General features: G+C 32.3%; 1 protein-coding gene across 1 annotated transcript in view; it reads left to right on the top strand.

The window, feature by feature from the left end:
- The window catches only part of LOC140431295 (uncharacterized), a 223185-nt gene that overhangs the window by 24646 nt on the left and 184063 nt on the right, over positions 1 to 14476 (top strand). Inside the window, exon 3 of the mRNA XM_072519228.1 lies at positions 11141 to 12340. Within this exon, the coding sequence (XP_072375329.1) occupies positions 11141 to 12340 (1200 nt within the window). The remainder of the gene's footprint in view (positions 1 to 11140; positions 12341 to 14476) is intronic.

Here is a 14476-nt window from a genome sequence, read left to right as displayed (position 1 = left end):
TAAATATGACTCGAGTATGATTTCATCATCGGACAAAATCTATAAAACGAACTACTACACTACTGCTGAACACTACTACGACAATAACAGCTTGATGTAGATACAAAATAATTAAATAAGAAACAAACAACAATACAAATAACATATTTAACAGTTATATAACTTGGACAATTTGCAAATGCATATTTTTGAAATTGATAATAAATGAGATTACTGTCAACGTCAAACCACAATTAATTCCAAAACTGTTAATTTTGGGTACAGGAACCCGAATACTATATGAGAGAGAATTAATTACTTATTTTGATAAAGTCATAATATAAATCCAGTATAAACCCGGTACATACTTAGAAATAAGTTTTTGATGTAAAGTCCCAAAAAAAAACTTACTTTTTGTGTGTACAAATTTTCAAAAGCTTGTGTTTGTAAGTAGATGTGCAAAATCCTGTCTATATCTGTCAAAAGTCATAATATAAATCCAGTATAAACCCGGTACATACTTAGAAATAAGTTTTTGATGTAAAGTCCCAAAAAAAAAACTTACTTTTTGTGTGTACAAATTTTCAAAAGCTTGTGTTTGTAAATAGATGTGCAAAATCCTGTCTATATCTGTCAAATGTTTTGAAAAAGATAAATAACTCAATTAATATAAATTTGTTTTGTTTCCTTATACAAAAGCTATACAAAATGTTATCATCATTCTGGCTTTACAACCCTTCGTTGGTCCTAGCCTCCACAAGAATATCTCTCCAGTCGTCCCTATTCATCGCCTTCCTCCGCAAAACACGTTTTCCCGTATTTCTCATGTCTTCATCGATGTTATCAAGAAACCTTGTTCTGGGTCTTCCTCTTCTCTGACCAATGGGTCTATCAAGGAGCGTTTTTCTAGCTGGGTCATTTTGTTTCATCCGCATTACATACTCTATCCATCTAAAACATCCTATCTTCATGTTTTTACGATATCAGGTTCCCGGTATATTCTATAAAGTTCGAAGTTGTATCGTCTTCTCCACACTCCATTGTCATTCACTGCTCCGTTAGCGGCCACTAGACTACTCGCGAAGTTGATCGAAGTTCAGCAAGTATGAGAGTGTAGACAGGACTTCATGCGACTTCGCTTCGCCTCGTTCTTCGATCGAGAGTGTAGACAGCGTTATAGATTCGCCTTAGTACTTTTCTTTCGGAACATCCTAACATGTTTTCATTATTTTTTGTTACAGTCCAGGTCTCTGAACCATATGTTAGGACTGGGCGTATTATTGTTTTGTAGAATTTTATTTTTGTATTTCTCGATATAATTGTGGATTTAAGGAGATTGAGCCCAAAATAGAATCTGTTGGTCGTGCAAATTCTGCGGTTTATCTCTGCGGTAGTATTATTTTCAGTGGAGTGCTCTCAGATATACAAATTTGTTCACTGCTTCGATGACGTTGTTTTCTTTAAGTGGTCGTAGGATTTGTGGTTGCGTGCTTACTTTCATATACTTGGTTTTGTTGGTGTTTATTATTAAACCCATTTTTCTAGCTGATTCGTCGTTTAATGCTACATACGCCTCTCATACAGCGTTTTCAGTTCTCCCAGCAATATTGATATCATCAGCATGAGCAAGGATTTGCACTGATTTATTATATATTGAACCAGTGGTTGTGATTTGTGACATATGTATTACTTTTTCCAGGGCCAGATTGAACAGTATACACGAGGGAGGGTCTCCCTTGTGCAGCTCATTATTTGTTTTAAAAGGTTCAGACAGTTCCCCCTGAATTCGTACTGCACATTCAACTTTTCCAAGAGTTAGTTTTGTTAAATTTACCAACTTATTTGGTATTCCTAGCTCTGTCATTACCTTGAACATTTCTCTTCTATTCACAGAGTCGTAGGCTGCTTTGTAGTCTATAAATATGTGATGAGTATCAATACCATATTCCAGTGTTTTGTCTAAAATTTGTTTCAGAGTTGCAATCTGATGAATTATCGATTTACCACCTCTGAAACCAGCCTGGTATTTTCCTACTAACTGTTCTGCATATGGTGCCATACGGTGACATAGTACTGTGGAAAATATTTTATACGCGCTGCATTTAGAAGCGTAATTCCTCTGTGGTTAGAGCATTCAAAGATATCTTGTTTTTTGTCAATGGTGCAAAGTATTCCAATATTTCAATCATTGGGAGGGATTTCTGTGTCCATATTTCTTTTATAAGCTGTAATGCTATTATGGTATCGTGGCCACCTTATTTATATAGTTCAGCTGGGAGATTATCGATTCCGGGTGACTTGTTTCTGGCTAGTTTTTTATCTGCATCTTTAACTTCAAGAATCGTTGGTGGTTCCTCTTCCCTCTCGTCTGTTTCCCTTACCTCATCTCTTTCGTCTTTCAGGTTTTCTTCTTCTTCCTCTATATTAAGTGCCTGGTTAAAGTATTGCACCCATCTATTCAATACATCTTTCCTTGTTGTTAATAAGTCGCCATTCTGACTTCTACATTGTCTTATAAAACCTGCCTTGAATACAAAATGTTATATCGACTTTAAAAATACAGTAATCATCATCATCATCACTGGCTCGACAACCCTTTTTGGGTCTTGGCCTGTTCTAGGATTCTTCTCCATTCCGATCTGTTTCGTGCTTTTTTTCTCCAGTTTTTTATTTTTAAGGTTGTTATATCATTTTCTATTTGTTCTAAGAGTCTCAGTTTCGGTCTTCCTCTTGTTCTTTTTCCTACTGGCATCTGTTTGAATATTTTGTTTGGTATTTCGCCTTCTTCCATTCTTTCTACATGTCCTATCCAACGCAGCCGTCCTATTTTGATGAATGTTACAATGTCCAGATCCTGGTATATTTTGTATAGTTCAGAGTTGTATCGCCTTCGCCATATTCCGTTTTCTTTTGTGCCCTTATATATGTGTCGCAAGATTTTTCTTGCGACACATATATGCGCTTTCACCAAGAAGGTGGCTAACAACGTTTCCTCTCTTTCAGTAAGTGTCCAGGTTTCTGAGCCATATGTGAGTACCGGTCTTATTAGGGTTTTATATATTTGGCATTTTGTCTTTCTTGCGACGTTATCTGATCTTAGGTGTCTAATTAAGCCATGGTAACATTTATTTGCAATAAATATTCGCCTCTTCACTTCCTCTGTAACGTTATTATCAGACGTGACTAGGGATCCCAAGTATATAAAGTTTTATATATATATATATATATATATATTATTGTGATATTTAAAGTCTTGGTGCGCCAAGCAATAATTAGCTAATTAAATTTTTTTGATTAATTAAAATTATTTAAATGATATGATTATGACTCTATCACAATTTTTAATTCTTTTATCTCAGGGTTAAATTCGTGCTTCAATATCTATACTATTACATGTGAAAGGTAAGGTCCAAAGAATACCGGAATAATAAAAAACACATATGATCTAACACTATATATTGAAATAAAAATAATGTAATAATTCACACTCAAAAGTTTTCAATAAACAAATCTCATATAATGATTCTCAAAATTTTGTTCTACGTACGTGAACAATCAAAATTAATGGTACAAACAATATTAATTGAAATCTCAAAATCCCAAACTATTTTAACTCGCCTAATCAAAATATCTATATCCTTTCTAAATTAAGTGAAAAAATTTGTGTTATCAATAAAAGAAAAAAAACTGCAGAAAACAAAAATATCTCTCTCTGATGATGAGTGGTCCAAATCCTTGTTCCTTGTAGACTATATTATCTCCTCTCAACCGCTCCCTATGTAATCAGCAATCTTACAACAGATTGTTGCAAGTATATCGTCCTTAATGATCTCCTCCAAAAGCACAAATCATTCAAATTATGATAGCCTTTCTCCTCTCGATAAACTGAATCTCTTGTTGGCCCGAGTGAAAAATGACTCTTGGAATATCTTCTCTTTACGATAAACTGAATCTCTCGTTGGCCTGAACAGTGACTCTTGGAATATAAGTAGAGAAATATGACTTACAATATTTTGCTGCTTCAGCACTGTCAGATACACTAACTCCACAAAAACTCACTAACATTCAACACTACTGCTTGCTACATTTCGGGAACCGCCAGAGAACAATCACTGTTCGTCTTACAGACTTGGAAAACCAACTGATTATCTTTTCTCTCTCCTAAATCTAGCTAAACTTTCATTCCTACATACCTATCCCACCTTTTTCAATCTCCGCCAATCAAAACTCGTCACAATTCCCCCATTTTTTCATTTCGATAACAAACAAATTGTTACCTATAATTATAAAATTTCCTAAAACTTATTTACAAATAATATTTTTCTATAATTCTTAAAAACTAACAAAAACCTCTTTCTAAAATCTCTTCTATTGTCTCTAATCACTAAAATTAATGTATTTGGAAAACCCGGTTCAATTGTCTTTGGATTTCACTTAAAATTATGCGGGTCACTCAAGTATAACAAAGAAATAATTTATGTATAGCTTACATTTTGTTTAGTACAGGTAATCCAAGAATTTAATAACTTTCCTTCTTCGAAATGTTTGAATTATTTTAATGTTTTTGAACTTTGAAATATTTTAATCAACCCAATATTTTTCTCGATTTTGCATATCATAACAATATATATATATATATATATATATATATATATATATATATATATATATATATATATATATTACAGTGTTCTTTTAAAAATAACAAAATTGTTGGATACTTTCGTTTTTATCGTAAGTAATATCAAACCGTCGATATTTTATACACGTAAAGTCTAATTTTTAATTTATGTGAAACATCCCCTATACATAGATGTACCCTTGGTATGATGCTATTAAATATAGAAAGTAATAGCAATTAATTTTTCAAAGCCAATAATTATATTTCTAAAAACCGAAAAGATTGATATGTTTTTGTACAGACTTATGACAAATCAAAAATTGAAAAAGAAAAGTATTTTTGAAGTGTGTTAACATTTATTTCCTAGCTGAGTGCTTTCGGCTTACAAAGCTATCTTCACAGCTATGCTGCAATAGAACAATGATATAAATAACTAATTTAAAATTTACAATGTTTAGTTTATGTTATTTCTCTTTAAATTCCTGTTTTCAGTCCCCATTTTAAATATTTTTAATTCTGCAGTTAATTTTGCGAATTCTGATACGCACTTGAGCTCAAGGTTAACTAATCAAGATAACCAAATGCACTATTCATTTTGTTCAAACAAAACGCGAATCACATTTCCTAGAAGAGCTGTAAAGATTGTATATTTTATTTATTGATAATGGTAATAATTACTTGTAGGTGTAAAATGCTGTGACCACTATGTAGATTAGATAGTTTATCAGAATTTAAATGGGAAATCGCCAGTGGTTTGAGGTTTATCATATCTTAGAAAACTTACTATGAAGTAAATACTTCTTAAGTAAAATGGTATAAAATTTATTAAAAATTATAAAAATTATCCAAAATGGATATATAGATTTTCAGAACGTTTTCAATCCTATCGGACCAACATCAGTGAAAAACGTCTATATAGTAAACTATAATTTCACTATTTGAGCATCGCTTTAAGACGGAGAAGTGGAGAAAGACGTATGAAAATCCAGTGGCGTACACTCACTTCCATTTCAACGTTAATTATATTATATTGTTTAAATATTATTGTTCGAAATAGGCCACAATATATTTATCTGCAGGTTTTTACTGAAGTTTCAATCTCTATATCCAAAGACCGTTTTCAAAGATATAAATAATTATAGTTATATTTATTTTATTTGTTTATTGTTATATATTTATATAATCTTATATTATTTATTTTCTTTTTTTTTTCTTAACTTTAAAAACGGTCTCTGGAATAGAGATCGAAACGTCAGTAAAATAAACATGTAAATAGATTATTGTGGCTTATTTCCAACATTCTCCCTAAAAATACGGAATGCTACAAGCAAAAAGCTATAGAAAAATAAATATATCTTTCATTTGTATATTTGAAAACGATCTCTTTATATAGAGATCGAAACGTTAGTAAATTAAAGATTTGAATAAATATTGTACAAAAACTGTATGATAAAAACAAAAATTGTATGACAAAACATTGTACTATTCTATTTAAACACAAACACTATACACACTTACTATGTTTTCTCGTTTTTTTTTGTTTTTGGTTTTTTTATGCTGATGTTCTTACTAAACTATTAGAAAATATTATTCGCTGTCTAAATCTGAAGATGCAGTGCTGCTATCGCTGTCATTATCTTCACCTGGTGTAATTATAATTGGCTCTAGTAATACTTCGACATGAGTGTCAAGTTCCCACATACGATGTTCTTCTGTAATTATGTCGCCTATACATTTAGCCCATTTCTCTGGAGTTACATGGAGGATTGCTTAAATCAAAAGTTCCTTAACTTCGTTTAATCTGAACGTTTTGTTATTGCGTGCTACTTTTCCTTTCACTTGCGCCCAGATAAGTTTAATGGGATTAAGTTCGCAATGATAAGGTGGTAGACGCAGAACTTTGACACCATAATCTTTTGCAGTTTCATCCACAGTATATTTAAGATATTCACTTTTCCTTAACCGTGCAATGTCAAGTAGCTGAATTTTGAGCATTGATTCTTCGTATACAATCCCCTTTTCTGGAAGCCATTCTTGAATTCTCCCTTTCCGCCATGCGTCGTCGGTAATTGTTCTAGTCTGTGGCTATGATATGGCGCATTGTCCATAACAACCACAGACCCAGCTTCCAATTTTGGTAAGATTCTCTTAAACCAGCGCTCAAATACTTCGGAAGTCATTTCTTCATGATAATCACCTGTTTTTTTTTTTCGACTCAAATTGAAGCAAACCATCTTCAAGGAACCCTGTATCACTTTCTATATGGGTGATGATTAAACGCCGTCCCTTTCCTGATGGATCTTTTAATCCTGTAGACCAGCCTTCTATAAATGCTTCGCGTTTACTTTTGACATTTAAATATTGTCAAACTTTTCCAACTGTATGACCTTCGTTAATCCAGGTTTCATCCAAATAATATATTTTGCGTCCAGTGCTGCGAATTTGGCGTATTTCCTCTAAATATTTTCTTCTCCACAGAATAATTTCATTTTTTTCTAATAGCATATTTTTTCTGTTGCGTTTTACATATCGAAAGTTCATTTCGCGCATGGTCCTGATTAAGACTCTACGAGATATCTTGGGTAAGGAGTCATCGTTTTCGAGCTCTTGAGAAATTTTTTTCAGTGTTGGAATTTCACTCCGAAAATAAAATTAATGAATTTTTCGACGTATAATATTCCTTGTCTCGTCATCCAAAACAATGCTTTTCCTACCGCTAGTTTTACCTTTTTCTTGCTTTTTATTTTCCGATGTATTTTTAAGTACACGATAAATACAGCTAACGGATACTTTTGTTAAACTGCTACAAATGTCGACCGCTTGGCTAACATTTAATGCAATTTTTCTGCCAACAATTTCTTCATAAACGTTTCGTATCATTACCTTCTCTTCGGACGTTAACATATTCCGTCTCTTTTGCGGCTTTTCATTTTTGGAATCAACATCAGAATTTTGCTGTCTTCTCTTGGAACAACTCAGTTTTTCATCCATTGTATTTCAATAATCACAGAATATAACTAAAAATTCACTATAAACCAAAACTCCAATAAAACTCAAATAAAATAATTACAGAATATAACTAAAAATTCGCTATAAACCAAAACTCCAATAAAACTCAAACCACATGATCACAGAATATAACTAAAAATTTACTATAAAATGACAAACTATAACACTCTTATTATCAATAACACGTTTTATCAATACTACAATACAGTATTGATAAAACAGTATTGACAACAATAAGTTTACAAACTTATCACATAAAATATACTCACAAAATGCAACACATGCACTACCCTCAGAAACGCCAATGTAAATGAACCATCGTTGATTTCTTGAACGGCACTTCTTAGGCCATAAAATAATAAAAACCAGTTTTACGGCTATGTCTGAGTCGGAATTGTAAATCGGAGTTTCCTCGCTAATTCCAAAGTTGCCAAACGATTAAAAAATAATGTTTTAAAATATCGATTTTTATTTTATTAATTTAAATATGTAACGAAACGGAACATATAAATAAAATTTATTTCATTACAATTTTGTGCTTAATTTTTACTATCGAAAAAATCATGTTTTATGGTATTTTTATGACGGTAATAATCGCTGCGTGGAAGAATACAGGTTTTGTATGACCATAATTACTACTTGTGAACAAGAATTGGCTACACTGTACGACAACTTCTGGTCAAGTCTTCTATAGAGAAGCACAAATAAATATACTGCTTTATATATTCTGTAATTTCTTATGAGAAAACGCAAATTGCAATTGAGAAAAAAATTGAGGATATTCGGCGTTTAAACTATGAAATCACTCTTCTAAATTGAGAATTTATAGTATAGATAATTTTAACTAGCCCCTAACGAGACAGTTAAATTCGGCTTAAATTACATAACTAAAGTAATAAATGTTGTACTTATTAGGACACTAGGTCGATGATAAAAGATTACATTTTTAAGAGAACGTACAAATTCGCAGTTCGAAAAAGGACTAGATCCAACGAGCGATAACAACCAACTCAACCAGTTGGTCCAGTAGCATGCAGTCGTCTCAGTAGCATGCATGCATTTATCACTTTGAAGCTTTTAACTTTTCCAAGCAAATTGGTAGCCTTTTCCCAATTTTTCTTTCAAGTTTTCAATTTACAGCAAGCTTTCACATCAAGAAGAATGGGACATACAGGAGATATTCACAGATAGTAAAATGTCTCACGATGAAATAGGGTATTGTTTAAATTTTATGTAAATTTATTTTTTATTGTTTGAACAATACCCTATCTCACCGTCCGTCATTCTAGTAAGTTTCGATATCGTTTCACTCTTTACAAAGATTCCTATAGACGAAACTCTAAACATACTGAAAACTAAATACAATATCTAGAAAGACCACTTATCTCTCATTAAACATTGTATGTGCAAACTTGTCCAAAACGAAGCAAAGTAAAAAGTATTTACAGGAACTGTTAATAGGAGCATTCTTCCTTTTGCTGTCAATATGGCTTTCTCCCACTCCTCAGAAAGCCATTAAAAAAGCCGGTGTGGATTTCCAAACGTGATCGGGAATCCAACACACCAGCAAGAGGATCGGATTCCTGCTTGTTTTCCGCAGTACCTCACTTATATTAGCGCATGTCCGTCCAATATACATTTCGTTTCCACGGACAGTTCTTTTTGACAATACGAAAGCCGTATTTCCTCAGTACCTGGTATCCTTTCCAGTGTGAGCTGTTCTGTTCCGCTAGTCTATCATGCTCTTGGCATTCCAACACTGGCCTAAGGACTATCTTAGGGCCACTGAGTGCCCCTATAGCCTCTTCACTAGCTGTGCGTATATTGATCCGCTTAAGTTCAAAAACCCCTTATGTTAATTTCTCTAGGGGTTTCTAAATAATTCACTATATCTTCTAAACTCCCAAATTCCCTTATACTCCAGCATGAAACCCATCATGAAAACCATGAAACTATAAATAAATGTATCCCTTTAGGATAGGCTGACCTTGGAACACTACACTTTGTAGGTAGCGCTTGTAGAGAAATGCGCAATAAAATTCTTTAGTACGAGGTTGGATTAAACCAGGATATTTGCTAACACGCCCTTTTCAAAAATAATCTCTTAGCACTATCTCATGAACACATTACGTGGCCAATATTTAAACCTACTTTGCTCTAATTTATCAACGACACTTTTAATAAACCATTAATTTAAACCACTAAAACAATATGTATTGTGTACATGTGGTAGCCATATACACACAAAATAATTTGTTAATTAATATTTAATCTCCCTAGGTATGGATTTGGCCAGACTGATAAATAAACGACCAATTCACAAAAACAAATGATAGGCCAGTCCAGCAAACATTTTATATATATTTATGACAAATAGTACTGACGAAAGAAGCTGGACTGATAATGCATGATTTTTAGATTAATATAGAAATTACAGAATAGAAAATACAGAATATTTCTCATAAATGTATGATTTTTGCTGATCAAACAAAAATCCCCGCTTTCATGACGAATTCTATTACCCAGCGATTGGTCTAATTTAGAGGTATCTGAAAGAGGCATGTGTCAATGCTTCGTAATCATTTTTCATTCTCTTAGCGAGAGTTTTCATTGCAAAGAAATGATTCGATTTTGTTTATTGTAATAGGCGCAAGACTTACAGAGAAAACAGTTTAAAGAGGACGCGGCTGCTGTTATTAAAACTTATACAAATAAATACCTAGGATAGGCTTTCTCTTTCGCAATTTAAATGTTTATAATAAAAAACTAATGTTCAAATTTATAAGCAGACGACGCCTTATGCAGGGTCGCATAAGTTACTTCTTTCTGAATTAAATGCAATTTGAAATACGTGAATTAAAACAATAAGTTTTTTTTAAATCGTTACACTTTTTCTCTTCCTCTTCTTGCCAACGCCTCTCTCCTCTTTTTTCTCTTCTTGCCTACACTTCCCCTATTCCTTTCCCATTGTTTATCAAATTCAATACATCTTGTATTAACCATTTACAATTACTTAATATCTCTTATTCCCGCCGCTGTTACCAATGTTATACTTCTTTAAAAACACTTTTGTTTAAAACAGCAAACAATGTTAAAATACTTGCTATCAACTTTTAACTCAATAACAACTCTGCAAAAACTGAATTATTTCTTCTTTTTTATTTGCTTCCATTAGAACTCAATTACTAGTGTTACTTAACTTGTCAGCTTCCTGTGTTTATATACATTTTATGACGTTCCAGATATTACGAGACATTTCGAAATTTTTCGATGACATCTCGAACATTCTTGGTTTTTAATATTTCTTCATTTTCGTCAAAGGACTTTTTCTGTGTGGAATAGATCTTACGGAATTGTAACAATACTCACCATTATATGGATACCATTCCGAAGATATAGTTACAAGACAAAAACGAACTTACATCAGAGTAAACATTTCGAGTTGCACCAATGTGTATATGTATCATTATTTTCTACTAATAATTGTGTTAATCATTGTAGGTATCGTATTATATTTCTGAATATTTTTAGATTCTTCTAAATCAACGTTGGAACAATCAAACGGAAGGATTAGCGATGAAAACATGGTTGTATTGATAAAGGATGAAAACGAAGAATCCGATGATTTCTACTCCGTTCCTACTCAAAAGATAGTGCGGAAAACCAGTACACCTTTACCTATTGCTAAAAGTTTAGTTCAGACAAAGACTGTACCTGTCGATGTAGAGATGGAAGATAAAAATACAGAAAGTATTCAGGAGATTAGTACACCTAAAAGGGACAAAGAAGATGTAAAAAATCAAAATAATTTATTACAGAAAAATGAAAATTCAATATCTAATATTAGTAATGATCAATTGCACAAAAACCTACCATCAACCTCGAGTTGTAAATCACCAGAACGTAAAATAAAAATCAGCTCTTCCGATGATATCAATAATAAAACTGAAGAACGTTATTTGAATATAGATAGTGTAGACAAAGTAACTACTGAAGATTTTGAGAAAATAATGAAATCGCCTACAAATTTTACCAAAAGACGTACTACCGATGAGCTAATGGACGTTACTTCCTTTGAAGAATACTTTAATTCAAGTGTTGAAATTGTATCAGAGGATATAAAAGAAGATAACACATCTCAAGGATGTACTACAGGTAACGAAAATGGATCGGTAGTAAATGACCCAGTACAATCAGAACAGTTACCACGTACTAGTTTGACGTCTGAAGAAAAGAATATTGATAATAACGATGACGATGATTATTACAATGTTTATTCCGTAGAAACTCAGCGTGTTTCCTCAGACGAAGAAAACGAAAGAGATTCCGAAAGAGGAGAAGATAATAATTCCAAAAAAAGCCCGTGTGACAAATTTACAGCCAAAGAAAGTGAAAATTATATTGAGAATGATTCTTCAAGTACAAGTGACCCACAAATAGATGACAATTTTGATTCGGATACTGATCTCAATGTTCAAGTAGTTCCTGAGGAAATTTCAAATACAAGAGATTCTGCTACCGCTGAAGATGACAATAATCATCAGACGACCAATAAGAGTTCTAGCGATTCCGATGAGACAGATATTGAAAAATCACCTGTAATAAATGATATTGTACAACTTAATGTCGACAACTTTTCTTTAGAAAATTCTAATTCTAGGGCAGAATCAATTAATTCCGATATTTCACACACATCATTTGATTTTATAAACAATGACCAATGTCGAAAAGGTAAGTGTTTATTTTTTTTTTGTTTTTTACACTGAATGTCCACATTTTTTAATGTGGACTTACTTATACTTTTAAAACATTTGTTTTTTGTAATATGGTTTAAAATATGGCTAATTCGTACTCGTATCCACTCCACATTACCAAAGTGTCATGTCTCCCGTCGAGTTCTACTCTGCTGCAGTTTAAAGCAGTGTAGGATAGTAAAGTTTGTTGGTTTTCGTTTTAAAGCAAAGCTTCTATACCTACTAGCATGGTATTACTTTTTCTCTATAGTAAAATGTTAAGGCGAGCGTCACGGAAGAAGCGCCACAAGGCGACGTCATGAGTAGCGTCATGAAATAACGGTTTTCGCATCGATTAACTCCTATTCGTCAATTCGTTTCTAGTCATCATAATATATTTTTATCTTTAATATATTCCTTTCAAACTATACTCAAATATTATTTTTAAACATCCTATTTTATATAATAGTTAAATTTACTATCAAATGATATTTATTTATATTTTATTAATCTATACAGTGTGTTCGTAAAGTATGGAATAAATTCGATATTTCCTAAATGAAAAGCATTTTTAAATTTTTAAAAAAATCTAAAACACGTCTATTTTTAAGTTTAATGTTCTACATTCTACAACAAAATTTCATTATAAAAGATGATACACATTAAGATGATGACGTCATCGGCTCTTTTTTTTTAATGTAACACCCTATATTTTATGAAATTTTTAGATAGATAAAAATTATCTGATTCCAGAAAGTATAATACTCGGGGTCTACTGGATATAATTTAAAAGATATGCGCTTAGAAAATAAATTATTTATTATCAATTCCAAAAAGTAGCCTACTACTAGTTTTTAGTGAAATGTAATTATTTTTAATAACGTTCAATAACAATTAAGTAGTACAATAATTGTATTAATTCTTGAATGTTCTGTATTATTGCTTAGAATTAATTTGAAGTAGAAATGCATTTGAGTGTCAAGCAAAGAATTGAAATACTCATGATGATTGAGTATGGAGACAAATCGCGAACTCAGATTGAAGTGTCTAATTTATTTAATGATAAATATTCAGAAAGACCCATAACGCAGTCAACAGTAAGCAAGATTGAAAAGAAATTTAGAGAAACTGGTACGGTTGAAAATGCACGCAAATCAGGTCGTCCCTCTGTAAATTATGATACATTAGATGTTCTACTTGCTTTTGAAGAAGATGCGCACACTTCTGTTCGTAAAGTTAGTCGTGATCTCGATGTTTGCAAAATAACGGTACACAAAGTAATAAAACTTAAAAAATGGCACCCCTTTAGATGCACACTTGTACAGGAATTAAACGAGGATGATCCAGATAAAAGAATACAATTTTTCGAAACAATGATGGATAACTGCCACTGAAACCCTGTCTTGGTTCAAAATATTATTTTTTCTGATGAGGCTACATTCACATTAAATGGCGAGGTCAACCGTCAGAATTGTACATACTGGTCAAAAGAAAACCCCAACTGGATGCGGGAACATCATACACAATACCCGCAAAAGGTAAACGTATGGACTGGCATTGTAAGAAATAGAATCATCGGACCCTACTTTTTCGTAGGTAATTTAAACGGACCAGCATACCTTCAGTTTTTAAGAGGGTATCTCGTACCTACTTTAGTTAATTTATTCCCCAGTAGAATTAATCCTGGAGGTTTTGATGAAAGTTTATGGTTGCAACATTATGCTGCAGATGTTAGAAGGTACCTAAACGAAATTTTTCCGAACAGGTGAATTGGAAGACGTGGACATATTGAATGGCCAGCGAGGTGGCCAGACCTCAATCCTTTGAATTATTTTATGTGGGGTCATTTGAAGAATGTTGTTTATAAAACAAAACCTGCAAATATTGAAGACTTATAAACAAGAATTCGTGAAGAAATAAACAATATTTCTCAAGAAACCATAAACAAGGTTCTACAAGAATTTGTACAACTTTTGGGTTACTGTCAAATACAACAAGGGCTACAATTCGAACATTTAAGATAAACTCATGTATTAATTACTGGATTACTTTCGAGTTATTTATTATAATTTATTTATAATTTATTAATATTAGACAGCAATAAAAATTAATTTTCTAAGCGCATATCTTGCAA

Source organism: Diabrotica undecimpunctata, unplaced genomic scaffold, assembly GCF_040954645.1.
Source record: "Diabrotica undecimpunctata isolate CICGRU unplaced genomic scaffold, icDiaUnde3 ctg00000626.1, whole genome shotgun sequence".
NCBI classification, from domain to species: domain Eukaryota; kingdom Metazoa; phylum Arthropoda; class Insecta; order Coleoptera; family Chrysomelidae; genus Diabrotica; species Diabrotica undecimpunctata.
The sequence above is the reverse complement of the archived record's forward strand: the minus strand, read 5'-3'. Positions and strand labels throughout refer to the sequence as shown.